This window comes from Macrotis lagotis, chromosome 1 (assembly GCF_037893015.1).
Source record: "Macrotis lagotis isolate mMagLag1 chromosome 1, bilby.v1.9.chrom.fasta, whole genome shotgun sequence".
NCBI lineage: Eukaryota > Metazoa > Chordata > Mammalia > Peramelemorphia > Peramelidae > Macrotis > Macrotis lagotis.
The window spans coordinates 725,865,310-725,889,956 of record NC_133658.1 but is presented as its reverse complement, the minus strand read 5'-3'; the positions used below and the strand labels follow the sequence as shown (position 1 = coordinate 725,889,956).

The following is a 24,647-nucleotide window of genomic DNA, read 5'->3' as shown; positions in this document are numbered from 1 at the left end:
AATAATTAATAAGTATTAAGAGGAACTGCACATTGATAGACAAAATTGATAGGAATCAAATGCAGTGAGTAAAAAAACTTTCTGATAGCAAGGATCTTACATTTTAATAGGAAATGCAATACTCACATAAACTCCCTTCTTGGGGTAGCTCAATTTTAATAGACAAATATAAGCTATTATCTGAACCTTTGCCACCTGGAGGTCTCTGGAAACCAGCATTTATGATTTCAAATAAATATTTTTTAGTTAAGTATGCTAAATCTAACCCAAATCATTGCAATATAAATAGTTTATGGTGATCAGGTATATCAATTCTTGGGAGTAACCTAATCTTTTTCACTTGTAACTGCTTTTCTTTTTTTCTCCATCTTCCTCTCCCATTTTCCTTCTCCTATTATCTTCCACCTCTTTCTACCTTTTTAGCGGTATAGAGAAATTCTTTTGAAAAAAAATTTGAAAACTACTTTATTACAATCAATTATGAGGAGCAAATAATATATTCTTTGTATTCAAAGTTAAGTGTCTGAGGTTGTATTTGAACTCAGGTCCTCCTGACTCCAGGTACCGTGCTTTATCCATTACACCACCTAGCTGCCCCCCCCCCCCCCAGTATTATGTTTAATCTAATTTGGTTCTTTTTATTGAAACCTCCCTCAAAGGAATTTCCCTAGTGTTTGATTTTAAGCTATAAGGAGAAGTTGTGTCTTAATCAGTACAACAAGGGAAATGATAAAGAGAAGGACTACCTGGACTGACATAAATTAAAACATTGGTCCAACTGGATTTTTACATTGTTATCTCACTAGCTAATTATTTTATCACCTCCAGTTACACAGTTTTTAACATGGATCAGAATACCTATCTTTATTTACATAAAAGTATTTCTAAAATTCCTAGTTTGTTCAACTTTTTCACTTAATTATTAAAATAATATTAACAACATAGCAATCTTTATTAAGGTTCTTAATAGATTACTACAAAAATACTTTCCTATCTATCACTGATGTACTATTTAATTGAAATTGTTTGGTTTGGGGAATTAGTGGAAATCTTAAATTCCATACATGACAACTATATTGTGTTGATTCAGAGTACAGAATGTGGAACTTTTTTGTTTTAGTAAATTTTCAAATTTACTTTAAATACAAAATGAGAAAAGGAAAAAATTGCCATATATGTAGCAAAACATAAGAAAGAATTCAATATAGAAGAGTAGATTTCCATTTCAAGGAAACCTATATAATAAATAATACACATTGTTTTCAAAGCTTTTCTAGCTTTACCTTGCTTTTGTTCTGAGCCATATGCTTTTTTTTTTTTTTTTTAGTTTTTGCAAGGCAATGGGGTTAAGTGGCTTGCCCAAGGCACACAGCTAGGTAATTATTATGTGTCTGAGGCTGGATTGGAACTCATGTACTCCTGACTCCACTGAGCCACCTAGCCACCCCTATTTTATTTTTTTATGCTTATTTTTTCCTGTCATTTGTTTTTCTAATGTGGATAGCATCTTCCTTCATAAATCTAAGTCTGTCCATATCAAACAACTCATCATTTTCTAGATATCACAACATTCACATTCTGAGAGGTTACCTGTGAAAGTTTTTTTGCCAATTTTCTGTACTCTGTTTTTCTTGACAACGTAGATTTTATTTATACTTATTTATAGAAAATTTTAATGTAAAATAATTGAAATTATCCATTTTATACTTAAACAATACCCTGTTTATCATGTAATTTTAAAGTCTGATACTTTACATCTTTTTCCTCTGGTTTCTTTGAAGTTTCTGACCTTTTGTTCAGCTAAGTGTTTTTTAGCAGGGGGAAAAAAACCCTATAAATATTTGACATAATATTTCTTGTTTCAGCCACTGCATAAAAGCCTAGATCCAAGCAACCTTGAACATCTCATAACACCATTGGTTTCTATTGGTCACATAGCTCTTCTTGCACCAGATCAATTTGCTGCTCCTTTGAAATCTTTGGTAGCTACTTTCATTGTGAAAGATCTTCTCATGAATGACCGGGTAAAACTTTTATTTTGTTTTTTTCTTTTTAGCTTAAAATTGTGTATTATATATAATTATCTCTAACCCCTTAAGTGAAGAAACTCAAGTCCATAGCTAAATGCATATGTTTGTTTAGATGTATTTGCATATGTAGGTATACTTTATTCAGAAACCTTAATTTTGTTTAGCTTCCAGGGAAAAAGACAACCAAACTCTGGGTTCCTGATGAAGAAGTTTCTCCTGAAACACTAGTTAAAGTGAGTATTGTATGTCTATTTGGTAGCTTAAATTTTAGTCCCCTATTGTCATACTGCATTGTTATTTATAAAACTTTTTTTATTCATTGGATGCATATTAATTTATTTTCATTGAGGATATAGAAATTAGGTAAACTATATTTAGCTTATTAGCTATAGATATGAAGGTTCCATTCTCCCAAATCCTAAAAATCACACAACTATTTGATGATGTTTTATCATATGTTTATTATAACCTTTCCGTTTTTCTTGATCCTAAAATTTCCAAACACTGAGCTACATTTTTCCTTTATATTAATTGTTTAGTTTCCAATTTCATAATTAGTCCTAGTTCCTCTTAAACTATTGACTTAGCCTACTGGCTTTTTTGACTGATAATTTTTTTAAATTGCTGATATGATCCAAATTATTATGCCTTAGTTCTTCCTGGCACAAAGGAATGGAATTTGAGGTTAGAGTTTTATCTTTTGGGTCTTTCGGAAGTAGTTGTTCACTTGGTTTGGAGGGCGTGATGAGTAATTATGTTTTGATTCCTTATGTAAATCCCTTATGTGACCTTTGGTGCCTTGAAGATGATTCATCCCTGTCTTAGAAATTGATGGTGAAGTTATTTACTGTAGCCTGAAAAGAAAAAAAATGTTATTCTAAAAAAAAATCCTTTGCTGTTAAAGAATTTTATGATTTTCTTAGATTTTTTTAAAATTTTTTTAAAAAGCAGTAATTTCTTGTTAACTTTTTTTTGCTTTCTTTTAAGATTCAGGCCATTAAAATGATGGTGCGATGGTTGCTAGGAATGAAAAACAATCATAGCAAATCAGGAACTTCTACACTGAGATTATTAACAACAATATTGCATAGTGATGGAGACTTAACAGAACAGGGGAAAATTAGGTATGCATTTAACCTTTTAAAACCTTGTGAATGGCATAATTATTTAATTACCTAACCCAGGAATGACTCATGTTGGTCAGTTCTTTCTGTGTTAAAAAAGGAACTGATAAAGCACTGTATGTATCCTTTCTTGTGTAGTTTGGGGGGGGGTGGGGGGAGTGTTAAGTAGAAAATACATTTCAAATCAATTATACAGAAGAGTATGTCATGTAAAAATATTTGTCAAATATTTAATATTAGTTTAATGAATATATGATATGAATTTAAAAAAAAAGACTTGCCATTATAATGTTTTGTGAATGTTTGTCTCTCCTCTTTCCAGGATTTCATCATTCCCCCATTAATTTATCCATTTTGGTTTACTATACATCATTTGTTGTTGAAATCTTTTCATATTAGTAAATTATTGAAATATTAATTTATTGCTGTATATTAGAATTCCATCAGTCCCTGTGTCACCGAAAAATTTTATATGAATTAGCCAGTCCAGGAATTTGTAGCAAATCAGTAACTCAGTCCACAAAATGAATAATGAGCCTTTTCCTTCTACTGTTAGATTTCCTATTGTTACCTTGAGGTAAAGGAAGCTTTTAAAAAACACTAAATATATAAAAGTTGATCTTCATTAGCTGAGGTTCTAATTCCAATGAGCTTAGCTTTCTAAGAAATTCAAGTCAAAGATTTTAATGGCCAGTAGCAATAAAAGTATCTATGTTGATGATTTTCACATCCACTTAACCAACCCTAATATCCATTTCCAGATTTACATCTCTGTATGCATATTAGATGTCTAAAGATAAATGTTCATAGACCTCTTATGCTCAACATTTCTAAAGATCTTTCTTCCCAAATCATCACCCCTTCTAAACTTTTCTATTATTGTAGAGAACACCAATCATTGATTTGAATTTCACCACACACACACACACACACACACACACACACACACACACACACGAATTGTGCTGGCTTGAATTTTTTTTTGTCAAGAATTCATAAAAATACTAAAATTATTTGTTAATCCAAGTGTTAAATGGAATGCTTTTTGTCTTTTCAAAAGTGATCAGGATTAGTAGAGTGATCATTTACTAAAAATTAGGGATTTACCACTTTTAAGGAAGATCAATCCTTGGTAATATTCTTAGAATGTTAATTTTTAAGAAGATGAACTTTATATATATTTATGTGTTTACATTCTTATTTCCTATTGATTCCAGAAATAATATATATAAATTAGTATAATACAAAGAGCTACCAAGTAATTTTGTGTCTAGTTTTTATGATTTGACTGAAGAATTGGAGAAAAGTCCCTAAGGAATTTCAGAACTATATTCCATTAACATGTTAGTACAATTAATTTAATGAAGTAGCTAATTGTGACCTTGGAAGGAAATTAATATCTGCCTCCAGAGAAAGAAATATGGGACAATAGTGAACTGAGGTAGGAGCCATCATGTCTTGCATATTTGTAATTTTAAATCGGTCTCAGTGCTTAGCAAAATGCTAATGTATAAATTAAGTATTCAATAAATAATTCATTAATTAATACTGAATAATATTCCTTCACAATAAAACTATAAACATGACTCGAATTTGTGGATTTTCTTTCATTAGATGCCCCATTTTTCTATAACCTACATATATACAGTGTTGATGGAATGTATTTACACAAGTATATGTATAAAATATAATACTACAGTGTGTAGTCTGGGTTATTATATGTGGATTCTATTTCCCTTTAAACTGCTACAGAGAGCTTACAAGTAATGTTTGGAATTTTGAATTTTAAGAATGGTAATTTTCTTATCTTCATTATACTTTCTTAAAAACTGCAGTAGAATGTAGATGTAGTATTGGAATTGGTGCCAAACGTCCTGCATCTTAGTGCTAACTATATCATTTTACTATATGGCCTTGGGCAAATCAGCTTAACTTTTCAGAACCTTCATTTGTCCGTCTATAAAGTAGGGATAATTATGTTAAAGAGGGCACTTGTGAGAAAAGCCCTTGGCAGGCTATAATGTTTTATATAAAAGAGGAGTTAAAATAAGAGTGCTTCTCATGTCAGTTTGGGCTAATAGTGAATCTTCTAAAAATCACTTTTTTTTAAGAAGTCATTTCTGGATTTCATTGATAGAGGGAGTCCTTGATAATAATAGTTTCCTTTATCAGTGTAGATGGGCATGTGCTTTGTAGCTTTATTAAAGAGAATTATCTAGAAGATCTGGGACCAGGATCAGTATCTACCTTGAACTGGGCAAGTTGCTAAATCTCTCAATGTACCAGGAGCTATTAAAAATCAGTATTTTAAACTTTATTCTTTATTAGATAATTTTGGTTGATACAAAAGACACTTTCCAACAACTATCCAAACAGGTTTCCTCACAATCCAAAGCATGTTTCTTGGAAAGTTATATTATTATGACTGATATCATTTGCCATGTTTTACTTTTATACTTATAGTCTTTAAATATTAGAGGTTATGTGACTTGACCATAATCTTGCAAGCTAGCATGGGTCACAAGTATGACTTGATCCCAGAATTCTGTTGATTGCAGCACCAGTTCTTTATGTAGTGTCTCTCTTTGGTTTACAGCATGTGTTTTATGAGGCCTTAGTATTGGCATATTAGGGATCACCTATGTATTTCCATTCTTCCACCTCATTTGCAGATGATGCAGCTAAGAACCAAAAGGGGGAAAATGATATATTACTCCATGTCAGACAAGATTATTCTGACCAGACTAGCATCCTGATTACCAACCTGTTGCTCTTTACACTATTTCATATTGTGTTTATTGATAAATTGACTGATTATGCATTGAAACTTACTAGTTTATCATATTTAATGCCTTCATTAGCATACACCTATATGTGCACAAGCATACACATAACATGCATGCATATATATGTATATATACATATATATATATATATATATCATTGTTGAAAGTCACATTGCATGTCTGCAGATTGAGGATTGGCAGAAAGTTATTTCTTAAGGAAAAAAGAAAAAATGTGTATTATTGTAATTAAATTAGCATTGATTTGCTTTATTAGGGAGGAGTGATACTAAAGATTTATAGGATCTGATTTTACCAGTAAATGTTACATATTACAAAATAAGATCCAGGAAGTAGCAACACTTATTCGAAAATTAATATGTTTCTTTCTTATTTTTAGTAAACCAGATATGTCACGTCTGAGACTGGCTGCTGGCAGTGCGATTGTGAAGTTGGCCCAAGAACCCTGTTACCATGAAATCATCACATTAGAACAATATCAGTTATGTGCTTTAGCTATCAATGTAAGGAAAATGACTACATTTTATAGTCTGTGTATTAAGTAAGAAAAAGTCTACCCAAAAATTTATGGTGTCGAACTTTCAGTTCTCTAATATTAGATGATAGTATTATGGATCTAGAGCTGGAAGAAACATAGGTGTTGTGGCATACAAATTACAGACAAGGAAATGGAGGCTCAGGGAAATTAAATGACTTGCTCAAAATCATACAGGCAACAAGTATCAGAGGTGAGACTTGAACATAGTTTCTCTCTAGGCCTTGCTCTTTCTACATAATAGATTGTTTTCAGGTCTCCTTCTTACTCACATACTTTAAGTGTTGTTTAATTAGTCCATTGAATGGAAAAAATCAGAAATCTATAATTAGGCACCAAAATGCTGCAGTACTATTCTAGTCCTGTTCTGATATCATATTTTTGACTTCTCAGCAAGACTTTTTTTTAACCAACAGCAACTTATTAAATCATCTATTAAAACTCAAAATTGTTTTGATTTGGATTTAGGAGAAAATTGTTCAAAACAATGATTAAAAATCTTGAAAAATTGAACTATAACACAACAGAACTTAATACTTTTAATAAGAAATTAATACTTAATACTTTTAAGAACTGAAACAGGGGAAGCTAGGTGGCATAGTGGATAGAATGCTGGCCCTGGAGTCAGGAGAACCTGAGTTCAAATGTGGCCTCAGACACTTAATAATTGTCTAGTTGTGTGAACTTGCGCAAATCCCTTAGCCCCATTGCTTTAAATAAATAAAAAAAAATTAAAAAGAACAAATAATTATCTGTACTAATTACTTGTGTTCTACACTCAAAGAGTTTTTATTATTTTATGTGAATTTTTAATTAGTATGATATCTGAACTACCATAATTTAAAGGGCAGCTAGGTGGTGCAGTAGAGAGTACCGACACCTGAGTTCAAATTTGCTTCAGACACTTAATATTTGTCTAGCTGTGTGACCTTGGGTGAGTCATTCAACCCCATTGCCTTAAATTAAAAAAAGTGACTTGCCCAAGGCCACACAGCTAGGTAATTATTAAGTGTCTGAGGCCAGATTTGAACCCAGGTACTCCTGATTCCAGGGCCTGTGCTCTATGCACTGTGCCACCTAGCTGCCCCTGCAGATTTCTTAATTGAACATTTTCAGGCATCCTTTTCTGTTTTTGGAATGTAACTTCAAGAATGGAAATAAAATAAACAGTGGTAGAATCAATTTAAAAATTGATTATTCAAGTATGTAATATTGTGATAAAGTGTCATATTAATGCTTATTGTAACAAGAGTCTTTCAGTTATTGCCTGCATCAAACCATCAGACAAATTTGGTTGTACTACTTTAGCCAATAGTTGATAGGATTGTAGAAGTGAGAAGATTCTCTAGGATCCTTCTGATCCAACCTTCTCATTTTACCTCATGAGGTAACAGAACCAGAGAGAGAATTAAAAAAAAAATATCTTTTGTTTTTTATTATTCAAAGCAATGGGGTTAAATGACTGGCCCAAGGTCAGAAAGGTAGGCAATCTCTAAGGTCGCACAGCTTACCAAGCTAGGCTCTGAATACTGCATCATTTTCAATGCATTATTCTTTCTCCTGTGCTATATTGTTAGGTTCTGCCTATACTATGATAAGACATCAACCCTAGTACTGTAGTAGGAAATTTCAGAAACTAGCAAAATTTAATTATTTCCTGAGTATTTATGGCAGTATATTATGTTCATTTTAAATGCAAAAGGGTAAATTCAAGTGATAGTTATCATAAATAAGATTTGAAGGAAATATTTCTATTTTGAACATAAATCTTTTAGCTCTTAGGATCGTAGGTTTAAAACTTGAAAAGACCTCAGAAGTCATCTCTTGGAAACTGAAGCATAGAGAAGTTAAGTGACTTAGTGACAATATTAACTAGTAGACTCACGATTTCTGAGTACAAGTCACTTTTCATTTTATCATGTTTTCCAGGATACTGGCATGTCCCACTTGTCTTTTTCCCTCCCCCCATATACCTACTCCTGGAGGAGCCAAACTTTGCTTCTCCTTGCTTCTTGTAATGACCCAGGTAACATCCCTAGCTATTATTCTTTTTTTCCTTAAACATTCTTTATTCTGTTTGTTCCACAGTCTGGCCCATCTGGTACTTCCCTCTCTTTTTTCCTGTTGAGTCAGAAAAATCTCTTCTATTTTGTTAGATATAAACTGGATGAAACTTTAAGGCTTAACCTGTTTGTGTCCTGTTGAGTTATATACTCCTCTAGACATTCTAATGAGGTCTATGAACTCCATCCAAAAATAATATTTTTAAATGTCTAAAATAAAACATGCAGGTTTACAAAGGAAACAAAAATTCTGAAGAATAAAAAACCTAGGTCATGAGTTCCAGGTTAAGAACACCTGCTCTAAGGTATCTTGAAGGTCCAAGTACTGAATTTTCTCTCTAGCCCTTGCACTTTTTCCAAAGGAGGTGCAGGGAATCATCCTACAATAATAGTATCAAGACGCTTTGACTTGATTTTTCAGAGATGTGTTAGTCTTAGAAGTAAGAGTAAAGTAGAGTAGCCCTTTTAATTTCCTCTTAATTTATATTCACACATTCAGCTTTGTCCAACAGCATAGATATTATTTCAACTATAGTTTGCTTATAGAAAATATATTAATGAAATAAATAAATTAGAGTGTCATTTACCAGTTATAATTCTCCAACACTGTGAGATGGGCTGGAGTACAAATATTATCTGTTATGCTAATACAGGAAACTAAAATCTGAAAAGTTAAATGACTTCCCCAAGTTCACCCAATGGTAGAAAAGTAGAAAACTCTCATGAACTAAAATTTTGAAGAGAAATTAAGTATTAAATTGTTTTAATGTACTTGGTGAATAAATGGAATAATTGGTATGATTCTACTGTAATTAGTATTCTAAACTTATTCTTTTTTTCCCCTTGTCCCAGATGAGTTTGTCTAGCAGTAGGAGTCTGCATGATCAGATAACCATATATTTAAGCTTTTGTTGAAATATTTTATTAAATAGACTTTTGAAACTTAATATATATTTATCCCCTTATTAATCACTTTAAAATTTTTATTTAAACAAATTATATTAAGGACTTGTGATTGTTATTAGTTTATGTTTAAGATGAAAATCCCTGTCTTGAAATCACCCTAAATTAGGTTAAATTACTTTTGATCTCAGTTTGTATAAACAGAAAACCCAATTGTTGGAGCCAATAACTGTGCATGCAAGTTTGTGTACAACACACATACACGCACAGTATCCCAAAAGTCTTAGTGTAGTTTTAAGCTTTAATAACTTCAGAAATCTAAATTCCCCAAACTTTTTTAAAAAAAATTTGAAACATTTAATATTTAATTTTTAAGAAATATTTGCATTTCAAAATAAAAATTCAACATATCCACTATCTTGTGCTATATATATTGTTCTATTGACTTCTGAACTTGTAAAAATTTTGATCAGCTGTTAATCAGTGACTAAAAGGATTGCATTTGTAACCATCACTCTAAGATCATCACAAAAATGAGGTTTTGATGCTTTCAAAAAATTTTGACCTGACCCCCTCCATTAAAAAACAAAACAGAACCTTCTTTACCAATCTACTGGTCTGAGAAAGTGTCAACTAAAAAATAAAATTGCATTAAAATTTTATTATTTGAGGTTTATAAAACTAAAGTATATATTTTTAAACTTTCTAATTATATGTTTTAGAAGTTTGTGATATTTATTGATACTTTTAAAGTAACATATATATATATATAAATGTGTATGTGTATATATATTTGCTTGCTAAAACTACCCCTTTTTTAAATGATTATTTCATTTGCATGACTTATGTAAAAAGAATGCAATTTTTTCCCCCTATAGGATGAATGCTATCAAGTAAGACAAGTATTTGCTCAAAAACTTCACAAGGGCCTTTCCAGATTACGGTTACCACTTGAATATATGGCCATCTGTGCACTGTGTGCAAAAGACCCAGTGAAAGAAAGAAGAGCACATGCCAGACAGTGTCTGGTGAAAAATATAAATGTGAGACGAGAGTATCTGAAGCAGCATGCAGCAGTTAGTGGTAAGAATATGGGAAATGTGTTCCAGAATTAAAAAGAAAACTTTTTTACATTATTTGAGAGTTGTATAAACACAATTCTAAATTATGTTACATTTCTTGAATTGTTGTTGCTTTAAATTTAAATTTTTCAATACTTAATTTCATAAACAGTCAGCTTAAAAAAATGACACAAATATTTCAATGTCAGGCTTTTATTCATTATCTTTTTATATGGAAGATGAGACGAGAAAAAAGGCCAGGAAGAAAAAGCAGACTATTGAGAGCTACTATTGCTAGGTGGGTATATTCTTTAGGTTTATAGATTATCTAAGAATTATCAGTTGAAAGAAAACTAGAGGCTTTGATCACTGTTGACCATAGTTTTCACCTGACCCTAAATGAGAACAGGTATTTCTCTGTTTCTATCTCATATCTCTCCATGACTGTATTTGTATTTTGCTGTGAATCCTATTGTTTCTTAACTTCTTTTGTTGCCAAGCAAATAATTGCACTAAGATTAGTGTTGTCTAAGGACCATTCTTTCTGAATCTTCCCCATTCTTAAAAATTATATGAAAATATTTGGAATTCTTGAGGGCAACTAGGTGGTGCGGTGGATAGAGCACTGACCCTAGAGTCAGGAGGACCTGAGTTTAAATGCAGATTCAGATACTTAATAATTACCTACAAAAATAAAATAAAAATGTATTTGGAATTCATTATCATATGCAGTTACTGAAACCTAATCTAAAGTCTGTAGCTCTTGAATTATATAGGAAGTTTCTGAATTTGGCCATGGAAAAGTGTGAGATTTGAATACTTTATTGGGCTGTGATTATAATCAGGTTCCTCCTAAATTTTGTAGAACTATATTGATTTTATGGAATTTTATTGGTGTGATTCATGATTCTCTAAATTGTCCTGGGCCTGAATATTTGATAGAAAATGATGAGCAGGGGTGGCTAGGTGGCGCAGTGGATAGAGCACCGGCCTTGGAGTCAGGGGTACCTGGTTTCAAATCCGACCTCAGACAATTAATAATTACCTAGCTGTGTGGCCTTGGGCAAGCCACTTAACCTTGAAAAATCCTTGAAAAATGCCTTGAAAAATCTAAAAAAAAAAAGAGCAATGCTATACCATAAAAATTCAGCTATAGGCTGTCTTGTGTGAATAATCTAGCGTGTAAAAGTGGGGTGAACTAGAATTCTAGGGGAAAAAAGGCTTGATTTTGTGATGTACTAACAACTGCTGAAGGACACTGAAGTGAAGGTTCAGCTAAGGAAAAATAATGAACTTGTTTGTTTCATCTTTTCAATTTTTTTCCTAGTAATCTTTACCCCATTTCTTATATCTTTCTAAACCAGGAAAGAAAAAGATTGTAAACTTTGTTAACTTTATGTATAGAAACAATTTTTTTTCAGTAAAAAGATGATGTTTGAAATATGAAGATTAGAAAAGTAATTCTCCTCTTTAATATTCCAGAATTATCAAGGAGGAGAGATTCTTTTAGGTTCAGACTTTTAAAGAAATAGCAAGCAGTTTTTTTTTCTTTAAATATATCCATAGTCTTAAAATGAAATATTTCTAATATGATTTTGGTTTTTAATGTGCTTCTTGGTTAATTCATAACCTTTTAAAATTCTTAAAGCCTTTCTATGAATTTTATTTTATTAGCACATAAGATTATAGAATAAAGATCCAGAATTGGAAACCACCCGAATTCAGCAAAGACATAGATAAGTGAACTGCCCAAGATTATATAGATAACTTGTGAATAAGGGAGGATTTGAATCCAGGTCTTGACTCTTAAAATCCATGCTTTTCCCTGGACATAAGATAATGTTTCATGGAATATTTTGAAGTTATATAAAAATACAGATTAAAATGTAAAAACAAATTTGAACCACAGAGCTGGAAGAAATTTGAACTGGTAGATTTTAAAGTTAGAAAGATACATTTGAGGGCCATTCAGTCATTCACCTTATTGTTTGCAGTTGAAGAAATTAAGACTAAGGGATTAAGTACCTTGCCCAAAGGATAGTTGGTTGCAGAGCTGGATTTTGAATTCAAATCTCTTGACTTCATTGTCTTTTGCATTAGACCAAGGCTATCCAATTTTACTTTTAAAAGTAATGTTCAATGTATTTTGATTTGCCATTTTAATGAGAGCTTTGTGGTAGCTAACTTCATTTACTGATGCATTTAGTAAATCCACAGGGGGCTACATTTTAGACAGCCCTGTATTAGATCTTACTGTCTCTCAGTAAAACAATTAAATCACAATTTAATTAAAATAATTTAATGTAATTGTTTCTGAGCAACCCTCATTCACTAAATATTAGAGAAATAACATACTTTGGAGCTTCCTATAATGTAAGAAACTGTCTGTATCTCATAACCATATGTACTAATTCCTTCACTTTTAAACTTCACAGGTTGAGTGTTATTTTAACTGCTCTTCATTGAACAGTTTTTCAGTTCTAAGAGTTGAAATTCATTCTCCTTTTTTCCTTTATTCAATTCCTTTTTTCTTTTTTTTAAAATTTATTTATTTATTTTGAATTTTACAATTTTTCCCCTAATCTTGCTTCCCTCTCCACACCCCACACAGAAGGCAGTCTGTTAGTCCTTTATTCAACTCTGACCAAGTTCATTATCCATCTATAAAATCTCTCCAAGTTATATATTTATGGACTGTCTCTATGAATGGTCTGTCTGTCTGCATTTTTTATAGTATTGACAATAGGCATTTTTGTCTACTTGGTATTTCTATGTGACTAGTGTAGTCAGTATTTTTGAGTGATTATTTGGGAGGATCTGTTACAAGACCTTGAAGAGAAAGATCTGGAGCTCTTCATTTACAGGCAATCCTTCAAGCTCTGTAACTGAAACTTCTCTATGATACTTCTCTAATGGTATTGCTGTTGTTGAGTGACCTGAGGCAAGCACTCTTCTTCAGTGTGAAATGAAAAACTTTTCAGAATATAAAAGAAAATGTGTTTTGCATAACTTCATATATATATATATATATATATATATATATATATATATATATATATATATATATCAAATTGCTTGCTTTCTCAAAGAGGATGTCAGGAAGGGAAGCAGAGAATTTGGAACCAAATTTTTAGAAAATGTTATTGTTTTTACACATAATTGTTAAAATAAGACCCAAAAAAGTTAAAAACAAAAAAAAAAGACTGTTGTGTGTGGGAGTACTATAAATTTTCATCACCTGGTATCCTCTAGCACCCAGCGTTATTTACTTGGTTGACTAAAGAGTGCCATGGAAGTGGGAGTGGACCAGGGACTGGGGAGGATATTTAGGCACTTGTATTTGGTTCAATAAATGGAGATCTTGGAGATCAAGGAGATCTTGTCATCCTTGTCTCTCTTGTCTCCGGCCCCTTCAGCATTCTCCTGGGGAAAGGATAAGTGAGTCCAGAAAGGGACTCAACATATTGGCACCCAAATAGGGATGCAAAGGCGGAGCTATCTGATTGGAGTCTGGGATAAGAACCAGCACATACAAGCAAGAGAATCCAGGTGACATCCCAAAGCAGAGTACTCTGTACAAAGTAACAGATTGATTTGTTACTGGGGGCTGATTTTAAGGGCTGGAACAAGGAAGTGTGAAGGAAAGGGAAAGTAAGAAACTAATATTTAGAACTAAGGAACCAGCAAAAATAGAAGTATTCAGCATTAAGGAGCCAATGAAAGTGAGAAGTATTAAGCATTGAGGAATCAGTGGGAAGTGGAGTCTCCCGCAGGGGACAGAGCTGCTTTCCTCAGCAACAGTCTGTACCAGCGCCATGAACAGAGTGTCATGAACAGGATGCAGGGAACCTGCTTGCTGTTCCTTTTGGCCCCTGCTGCCTGCCTGGCTGCGCTATGTGCGATAAGCACAATCCAAACCCCTAAACCTATGGCTAGCTTTAGAGACTTCTGGTCATTGCTGCTCACCCTGATGCCTACTACAAATTCCACTTCAGAGGCTACAGCGAATTTCACTCTCCAGCCTACAACTAAGTATGCCACATCTCTTGCCCCTGCACTAGAAATCTGTGAAATAAATACTAACTGCACTTCCTGTGTTGAGGGTAAAAATGTCACATGCTGTTGGACAGTTTGTAATGGTGTTGACTACTGTGCAGGAAATGCAACAACTCCAAATTGTACTGTTGTTAACAACTCAAGTTATTACAAATGTTCTCATTCTCTGCAGTTCCCACCTTCTGGGGCGGGGGGGGGGGGGGGGGTGGAGAAGAGAAATCTTCCTTTTTGGAACTTCAAAGCTCAAGCCTATGTCTTGGATGGAATGCGTGCTTTGCTACAGAAAGGGCAAGATCCTCCCAAAAACTTATTTTAGAAATCAAGGGACCCCCCCCCCACATGCCTTCTTCCTGGTTTGGGGGGGGGTTGGGCAATGACTGTTTTTCTTAGGTTATTGATTGGAAATCTTTGTGGTCAGTTAGTTAAGGAAAAGGGGGAAAGAAGACTTTTTTTCTGGGACTGGGAAATTGAGATTTCATCTGTTAATGAAGCCTGTAGGGTTGGCTAGGTTGCACAGTGGATAGAACACTGGCCCTGGAATCAGGAGTACCTGAGTTCAAATTTGGCCTCAAACATTTAATAATTACCTAGCTGTGTGGCCTTGGGCAAGTCACTTAACCCCACTGCCTTGCCAACCCCCCCCCAAAAAAAAACCCCTAAAATAATGAAGCCTGTGCTTATGGCTAATATTTTGGTGTGTTACATATGTATGTGTGTATTTAAACATCTAAAGGACTTTTTGCGTCTCTCTTCTCTGAGAGGTGGGAAAATGTTTCTATATTCTGAGATTTGGTACTGGCCAGGCTATCAATCTCAGCTTGGTAAATGTGATTCAAGAGAATTGTTTTCTGTGTTTGTGTTAGTGTCTAAACTCTGAAATGGTTAGGTAAAGTTAAATGTTAACTCCTTTTAGTTTGAATTTTGAATTTAATTGCTTAAAGGTTCATTTAAGTTATTAATGTAGTTGGGATCTGAGCCTATCTGCTTATAAGGAATTTTGCTTCAAAGACAAATAGGGGAAAATGTTAGGTCCTGTTGTGTGTGGAAATACTGTAAATTTTCATCACCTGGTGTCCTCTAGCACTGGAGTGTTGTTTACTGGTTGATTGAAGAGTGCTGTGGGAGTGGACCAGGGACTGGGGAGGTTATTTAATTAAGCACTTGTATTTGGTTTAATAAATGGAGATCTTGATGGATATCTTGGTATACACAGGGAGAACTTGTCTTTCTTGTCTCCCACCCCTTCAAAGGTCACCTGGGGAAAGGATAAGCATGTCTGGAAAAGGAGCCAACACATACCTGAACCTAACCTAATAGATTGCATTTCAGTAGCAGCTCCAGTTCATACCCGTTATACCCTTTTCTTTTCATCCTTCAGTAATAGCCAAGGAATTATAAAGAAACTTAGTAAAAAATTTCTGTAATTATAAAATAACCTAAGGATTAAAATTCCTTAAAAATTATAGGTAAAGAATCAATGAATGAGGGAAAAAAAGCAAAAGATGAAGTTGGATAATATGCTAACAGAATGAAAGGAGTATTTTAATTCAACTTAAAAATAATAAAAAGGAAGAAAAAAGGAAATTTTCAAATCCAACCTTAGAAGCTCTGTGATCCTGAGCAAATGATTTGAATCCCTGCCTTTATTTCCTCAATTGTAAAATGGGGATAATAATAGTATTTACCTTCTGGGGTTGTTTGTTGTGATGATTAGAAGCTGTATTTATAAAGAACTTAACATAGTGTAGGCCTGGCACATAGTAAGCATTTAATAAACACTCCTTCAACCATCATCCCTTTGTAGCCTGAGTTAATGTAGATTTGGAAGTGATTAAATAACCCTATCTGAAGAATAGTGATCATTGTTAAGGTAGGCAAAGGTTTTGTAGTGTGTTTTTCTTACTGTGTCTGTAGCTAAATTCTTCACATTTTCATTAATGACTTAAAAGTCATAGATGGTGTGTTCATCAAATTTGCAGGTAAAACAAAGCCAGGAGGGAAGATGGCCTTGTTGTGTCAGAAATTAATGTCCTACTGAGGTCAATATCATACATAAAATAATAAAAATAATAATACTATTAACTAGCATTTCTATAGTTCTTTAAAGGGCTTTACAGATTTTGGCCTATTATTCTCACAAAAATCCTGTGCAACAGTTGATGCTACCCATTTCATTTATAAGGAAATTAAAGCAAAGAAATAACTTGCCTTACATTGCACAGCTCATTGATGTTAGAGGCTGGATTTGATTAAGTTTTCCTGACTACAGGTGTAGCATTCTGTCTACTCAGTTAAGTACAGAATAGCAGAAACATAATTCCTTTGAAAAAAGACATGCAGTTTTTAAGTGAACTAGCAGCAAGACCAAGATAATTTTAGATGATGTGATATGGCAGGAAAAAAGCTTAATGCCTTCTTATGCTCTATTATTGAAAGTAGTAGCCCTTAATATAAGAAATTATGACAAAACTGTATTCTGCCCTAGTAAGTGGAAATTTTGATAATTGCATAATATGTGGAAAAGCTAGTAGAAAAATTAACATTGGTCACAAAGAGGGAAAAACCTAGAGGTTTCAATCCGATATGTTGTATTTGGTTGTTGGTACCAGATTTAGGTAGGACATTAGCAAACCAGAGGGTGCCCAAAGGAACTAATTAGAGTTTTAAAGAGAAATTGAAATCTAATCTCCAGGAACCTTTTAAAGGAAATGCAAATGTTTAACCTGGAGAAAACCATATAAGAACTTCTGCTAATAATCTGAAGAGCATTTATATAGAAAAGATTTTAGGACTTTTCCCCTAAGGAGCAATTGCCGAAAGTTACTGAGTGACAGTTTGTCATGCTATAATTTAATGAAAAAATTTTCAGTAACTCTGACCATAAATGGAATTGCCTATCTTAGATAGGTAGTAATGGATAAGCCCATCATTGTAGATTTTCCAGCAAAGACTAGAAGACTGTATTTCACAGATAATAAATTTAGAATTCAAATGAGCTTCATCATTGATCTTGTCCACCCCTTCATTTTTTTGTTTTGTTTTGTTTTGTTTTTAGGTTTTTGCAAGGCAATGGGGTTAAGTGGCTTGCCCAAGGCCACACAGCTAGGTAATTATTAAGTGTCTGAGACCGGATTTGAACCCAGGTACTCCTGACTCCAGGACCGGTGCTTTATCTACTGCACTACCTAGCTGCCCCTGTTGCAAGTTTTTGAACCAGGGTTTGAGCATCATGTAGACTTGCTTGTAGTTGGAGCTTCAATAGTCTGCTGCTGACCTCAGCCCCTGCCCGCCAGCTCTATTAAATTGACAGAACTGCAGGGTTCCTTTGGCCTGAGATCCTGTCATTGTTATCTTCTAACTGGGTTTGGTACTGGAAGTGAAACTGCTTCACTCCAGAGCCACTCAGTTGCTGCTCACGTCTGTCCTTGTTCTTCACTCTGTACATTGACTAAGACCTGTGACTTCTCCTTACTTTGGATGACCACCAGAAGTGGGTGGTGAGTCCTCATGCCAGATAGATAGTATTGCTCATTGGCACCTGTTTCTGCCATACCCAAGTTTAACTTTCTGTGCCTGATGTAGGATCTTTTCTTGCAAAGAAAGTGCAAGGAATTGGCTGACCCTCCATTTGTCTGTCTAGATCTCACAGTAGAACAAGTGCCAGGCTTTAGTCAGGAAAATTCCTAATTGAACTAAGATCCAACCTCAGACACTAATAACTATGTAACTTTGGTCAAGTCGCTTAACCTCATTTATCTCTGTTTCCTTATCTGTAAAATGAAATGGAGAAGGAAATGGTAGACCACTTCAGTATTTCTGCCAGGAAAATCCCAAGTTGAGTCACAGAAAGTCATACACAGATAAAAAACTGCTGATCAACAAACATCCATTCCTGTGCTGTATTCTCCTGGCAAGACTTTTATTTCCATTTTCTAAGATTTACTGTCTCCTTATGCAGACCCACTCCCAGACAAATAACTGCATGAATATGTTTTGGATTTTCCATTCAGCACATATTCTAGATTTTTTGGTAAGAGTGGGTGAGGGGCAGCTAGGTGGTGCAATGGATTGAGCACTAGCCCTGGAGTCAGGAGGACCTGGGTTCCAGATACTTAATAGTTACCTTTGTGTCCTTGGGCAAGTCACTTAACCCCATTGCCTTGCAAAAAAAAAATTATAAGGGGAAGCTAGATTGTACTTCCTACTACTTCATCATGTTGACTATGACCACCTTTGTGCAAGTTGAATATATTGCACGTTTCAAGTTATTTCAAGAATAATCAATTTATTTTTCATTAAAAAAGAAGACTCAGATTTATCAATGACCTAGCAGATGATAGATTGCTCACTTTACCACTAAATAGTTTTGATACTTAAAGTGCTTTATAAATTCTTCTCCACCATCCAGTGCACAGTCCTTGCAGGAGCATCAGCAAGCTCATAGGTAGGTATTGCTGAACTCAGCCTGGTTGGGAAGGTCATGCTGCTGTAGTGGCTTTTGCTCACTCTCCACCCCTTGCAAGAAATACTGGGTCTTGATTCTGCCCAGTTAAGTGGGAGAAAGGAAGAATTGGACAGGTTAAAATCATGCTGTCTTATAGTAAAGATTGTTTTCTGTTACAAAGGCTTTTCTTAATCACCTCTTCCTTGTTAGGTTGAAAAAATTCTGTTCAACCTTGGGAAGGAAATAAATCCTGAGAACAGAACTTGAAGGGGCACCTTGAAGGGTCTGAATTGTCCCTCCAGAGGTTATTCAAAACTAGGGCTAAGGACACCAAACTCCATCCCCCTATTATGGGGATGCATTGATAGCTTTGCAGTCCAGGCTTCATTATCTGCTCAGATACTAAAGAGAGAGATGCCAACAATAAAGAGAGAGATAATAAAAATGAATGATGGGAGAATTTTTGTTTAATTAAAGCTCAGTCATTAAAGATATCAAGATGAAAATCTTCAATAAAATCCCCTGCTGACTAACTGGTCAGTTAGTCAGCAGAAAACATCCTAAAACCAGAATAAATAATAAGCAAAAATATCAGAGAATAGAAAGATCTTAATAAATTATATGAAGGAAATTGAACTAAATAAATTGAAAAAAAAATCCTGTGGAGTCTCCAGATGGATCAAAAATAGACCACTCCAGAATAGTTCAAAAGAGAACTAAAATATCAGAGATCACTTAAGGACATTATTTAGAAGGATTTCTTCTCAGATTGGACTAGTTGACCTCTGAGGTATCTCCTAGCTCTGAGATTCTCTAATTTTTATTTCTATCAAGGAAATAACATAGAATGTTTTAATTAAGCACATGCTTCAATTCCAGTAGCATAAAAGGTCCTTGAATGGAAGGACAATTTTGTTTCCTTCCTTTGTACTCATAGTGCCTTATACAATGTCTTTCTCACAATAGTTTAATAAGTCTTTGAGTTTCATTGAACTACTTGTGTATTCTGGAGCCATAATAATTAAACAAGAATATTTCCTCCATAATAGGCTTAAAAAGTATTTTTGCATTTCTTGTGACTGTAAGACCCTTATTCTATGTTTATTAGATTTTTTAGTAAAATAGGTCATTTTCACTTAGATTTTCAAGATCATGAAACAGTAAATGAGATTTGATGTTTTGATTGATGTAAAAATACTTTTAATACAGCAGACTTTTATTATTTGGCATCTTTAAGCACTCTGCAGTACAGTCATGCTGGCCTTGCTGTTCTGTATGCTTTGACCCCATTCTATCGGGATTGGGTTATCTTTTTTTGCTGCTATCCTTGTGTATCTCCCTCTTGCTGTATTCTCTCTATTTGTCAGGAAACCAACATCTAAGCACTTAACATCAGATTTGTTTTTATATAATTATATTGTCTGTCTCTGTCCTTGTCTCTATCCCTGTCTCCATTTCCTTTCCTTCCCACCCCCCATATGTACATACATACACACACACACACACACACACACACACACATACATACATATACATGCACACAGACACATAGCTCTGTGTGTGTAAGAGACAAACACACACACACACACACACACACACACACACACAGAGACAGCCATTCTCTCCCTCACCCCCTTTCCCTCACTTTAGGTTTGACCTGGGGGGGGGGGGGGAGAATTAAATTCACAACTTAACTCAAATCCTGCCTAGTATTGGTCCTAGCAAGTTCATGCTGGTTTCTGCTGGGATGGAGTTGTAAAGATCTTTCCAGGTGGGTTTTTTGTTGTGGGGTTTTTTGGGGGGGAGTGCTCCTGGAGGCCTCTGTTTTCCACCTAGCTATTCTCTTGGGCTTCATTTCGCTCTCCAGAATTTCAGTGCCCTGCAGTATTATACTAACCCTGAATCTCAGATCTCTTTAGTAGTTCTGGGCTCCTAGAGTACCCTCCTTCCAACTAGCTTGAGAGATTGGAAGGTAGACAACTTAATCCATTTAAAGAGGGAGCCCAGGGCATCCATCTCAGTCATTTTCTACCAGGCTATACTCATAAACTTCATCTTGCCCCCACACTGGGTATCTTACCTCCTACCTACTATTGCTTAGTAAACTTAGTGGCACACTGTCTTTGGGGAGCTTTTTGCCTAATGGAAGAAACAACATGTACATAAAATAGAAATGCAAAAAACATAGATAAAAGGTAAACTTAGGTAGAAGGCAGGCCCTAGCAACTGTGCCACCAGGAAGGACCTTCTACAGAAATTGACATTTTCACCATGTTTTGAAGGAAGTTAAAGTGAGACAGTAAGGGACAAGAACTTTTCAGGCATGGGGTGTGTAAGGGTATGGAGATGGGAGATGAAAAGTCATAGATGAGGAACAACTTAATCAATATTGTAGAGTATTTAAGGGGAGCAGTTATGAAAAGAGACTGGAAAGATGGGAAGAGACTTGGTTGTGAAGAACTTTAAAAATGACAGAATTTACATTTGATTTTAGTGGTTACAAGAAGCTGCTGGAGTTGATTGTGTAAAGGGACTGATATGGTGACCCCTGCACCATTTTGGGTGGTAGAGGATGAGTTGGAGTAGTAGGAGAAATGAGACAGGGAAACCAAATTAAAAAGGTGTTATTTTTAGTCTAGACAAGAGGTGATTGAGAGTCTAAACTAGCATAGTGGCTGTGTGAGTGGAGAGAGGGGACAATCTTCAAGGCATGTTGTAAAGCAGAAGGGAAGAAAAGGAAAAGTCAAGTGAAGTGGAGAGAGAAGGGGAATATGACAGATGATGAAATTGCTGTGGAGGAGTCTCAAGTAGGAAAAGCAAGATACAGGAAATTTAAACACTTAGATCACTTGGGTCTTTTTATAATATTGAATAATGCATAAAGATGGATCTATAGTATGTGAGAAGGAAGGCAACAAACATTGAAGTGCCTACTATATGCTAAACACTTGATCTCACATCAGTCAGCCCTGTGAAACTGGGATTGTTAAAATTGTAAAACCTCCTACAGCCTTAAATGACTAGGGCTACACAACTAATATATGATGGAGGAGAGAAGAAAAGCAGGACAAGATTCAGAATGTGGTTGAATATTATACATGACTCAAAATTTTAAGCATTCAAAAGGTCTTAATGTTAGCCCCAGTAACGTCTCCTGATGCTTTGATCCAGATGTTGAGAGGATATTCTTTAATATTTGAATCAGAAGCTACTCCTAATCTCCTGAGTTCAATGGTTTTCTTCATGAGTTACACTAAACTGCCTTTGAATGAAAATGCAGACTTAACACTAAAACTCCCCGTTTTTACTACCTCTGAGTTCCTTATGTGTCTTATTTGCTTGACAGATTGTGAAATGATGCTTAACCAAGAAATGTTCTTCTCAAATAATTATCTCTTCCTCTGCCTCTTTAATTGTGGATTCAAAATAACTTTTTTAAATTGCAATAAATTTAATAGATTAGCAAAAGTTTAATAGATCTGTTGCAATAATTTTTAATATATTTTAAACAATGTGCAGTGTGCAGTATAGATTATATAGTATACAAAATAGTATGCATAAGACTGAAAGGATTAGTTGATATCAGCTTTTGGAGGACTTTGAATGCCAAAATACAAGGTTATTATTTTATTTCTTAAGAAAAAACACTTTCTGAAATGGACAAATATTTACAAATATATGTTTGTCCAGGTTAAATGAAGAGGAGATTTAATACCTAAGCAACCCTATCTCAGAAAAAGAAATTCAACAAGCTGTCATTGAACTCCCTAAGAAAAAATCTCCAGGGCCTAGTGGATTCACAAATGAATTCTATCAAACATTTAAGGAACAATTGGTTCTATTCTTCTATAAACTCTTTGGAAAAATAGGGGAAGACAGAACTCTGCCTAACTCATCTCCCTGATGAATATAGATGCAAAAATCTTAAATAAAATTTTAGCAAAATGATTGCAAGTTATCACTAGGATAATACATTTTGACCAAGTAGGATTCATCCCAGGAATGCAGGTTTGGTTCAATACTAGGAAAACTGTTAGGTTTGGTGTTGATATAATTAATTATACTAACAGAAATTATATGATCTGGGGCGGCTAGGTGGCGTAGTGGGTAAAGCACCGGCCCTGGAGTTAGGAGTACCTGGGTTCAAATTCGGTCTCAGACACTTAATAATTACTGAGAAGTGTGGCCTTGGGCAAGCCACTTAACCCTGTTTGCCTTGCAAAAAACCTTTAAAGAAAGAAAAAAAATTATATGATCACATCAGTAGATGCTGAAAAAGCTTTTGACAAAATACAGCATGCATTCCTACTAAAAACACTAGAGAGTGTAGGAATAAATGGACTGTTCCTTAGAATAATAAGCAGTATCTATCTGAAACCATCAGCAAGTATTATATTCAATAGGGAGAGGCTAGAGGCATTCCCAATAAGATCAGGGGTGAAACAAGGATGCCCATTATCACCACTACTATTCAATATTGTATTAGAAATGTTAGGTTCAGCAATTAGAGAAGAAAAAGAAATTGAAGGAATTAGAATTGGGAAGGAAGAAACAAAACTCTCACTCTTTGCAGATGACATGATGGTCTACCTAGAGAATCCCAAGAAATCATCCAAAAAACTACTAGAAACAATTAGCAATTTTAGTAAAGTTGCTCATAAATCCTCAACTTTTCTATATATAACTAGCAAGATATAGCAGGAAGAGCCAGAAAGAGAAATCCCATTCAAAGTAACCTCAGACAATACGAAATACCTGGGAGTCTATTTGCCAAGGCAGACTCAGAAACTTTGAAAACAATTATAAAACACTTCCCTCACAAATTAAATCAGATTTGAATAACTGGGCAAACATCAACTGCTCATGGATGACAATTCTACCAAAACTAAACTGCCTGTTTAGTGCCCTACCAATCAAAATTCCAAACAATTACGTTAATAAATTAGAAAAAATTGTAAGTAAATTTGTATGGAGAAATAAAAAGTCAAGAATTTCCAGGGTTTTAATGAAAAAAAAGTGCAAAAGAACAGGGCTTAGCCCTACCTGATCTAAAATATATTATAAAGCATCAGTCATAAAAACTGTTTGGTATTGGCTAAGAAATAGAGTGGTGGACCAGTGGAATAGACTAGGTGTAAAAGCAGGAGATGATTATAGTAATCTGCTGTTTGATAAACCCAAAGAGTCCAGCCATTGGGATATAAACTCTCTCTTTGATAAAAACTGCTGGGATAATTGTAAATTAGTATGCAAGAAACTTAGATTAGACCAACACCTCACACCCTTTACCAAGATAAGATCCAAATGGATACAGGATTTAGCCATAAAAACAATACTGTAAGCAAACTAGAAGATCAAGGATTAGTTTACCTGTCAGATCTATGGAAAGGGAAGCAGTTTATGACTAAGGAAGAGATGGAGAACATCACTAAAAACAAACTAGATGATTTTTATTACATTAATTTAAAAAGCTTTTGCACAGAAAAAAACCACTGTAACCAAGATCAAAAGAAATGTAATAAACTGGGAAACAATCTTTACAACTAATGATTCTGACAAAGGACTCATTTCTAAAATATACAGAGAACTGAGTCAAATTAAAAAAAAAAAGCCATTCCCCAATTGAC

At 34.3% G+C, this 24,647-nt stretch overlaps 1 protein-coding gene across 10 annotated transcripts in view; it reads left to right on the top strand.

The window, feature by feature from the left end:
• The window catches only part of PDS5B (PDS5 cohesin associated factor B), a 249,318-nt gene that overhangs the window by 155,144 nt on the left and 69,527 nt on the right, over positions 1-24,647 (top strand). For all 10 annotated transcript variants that reach the window (XM_074216065.1, XM_074216066.1, XM_074216063.1 and 7 more), the window contains 5 exons: positions 1,866-2,024; positions 2,195-2,263; positions 3,018-3,154; positions 6,338-6,461; positions 10,338-10,542. In XM_074216065.1, the coding sequence (XP_074072166.1) occupies positions 1,866-2,024; positions 2,195-2,263; positions 3,018-3,154; positions 6,338-6,461; positions 10,338-10,542 (694 nt within the window). The remainder of the gene's footprint in view (positions 1-1,865; positions 2,025-2,194; positions 2,264-3,017; positions 3,155-6,337; positions 6,462-10,337; positions 10,543-24,647) is intronic.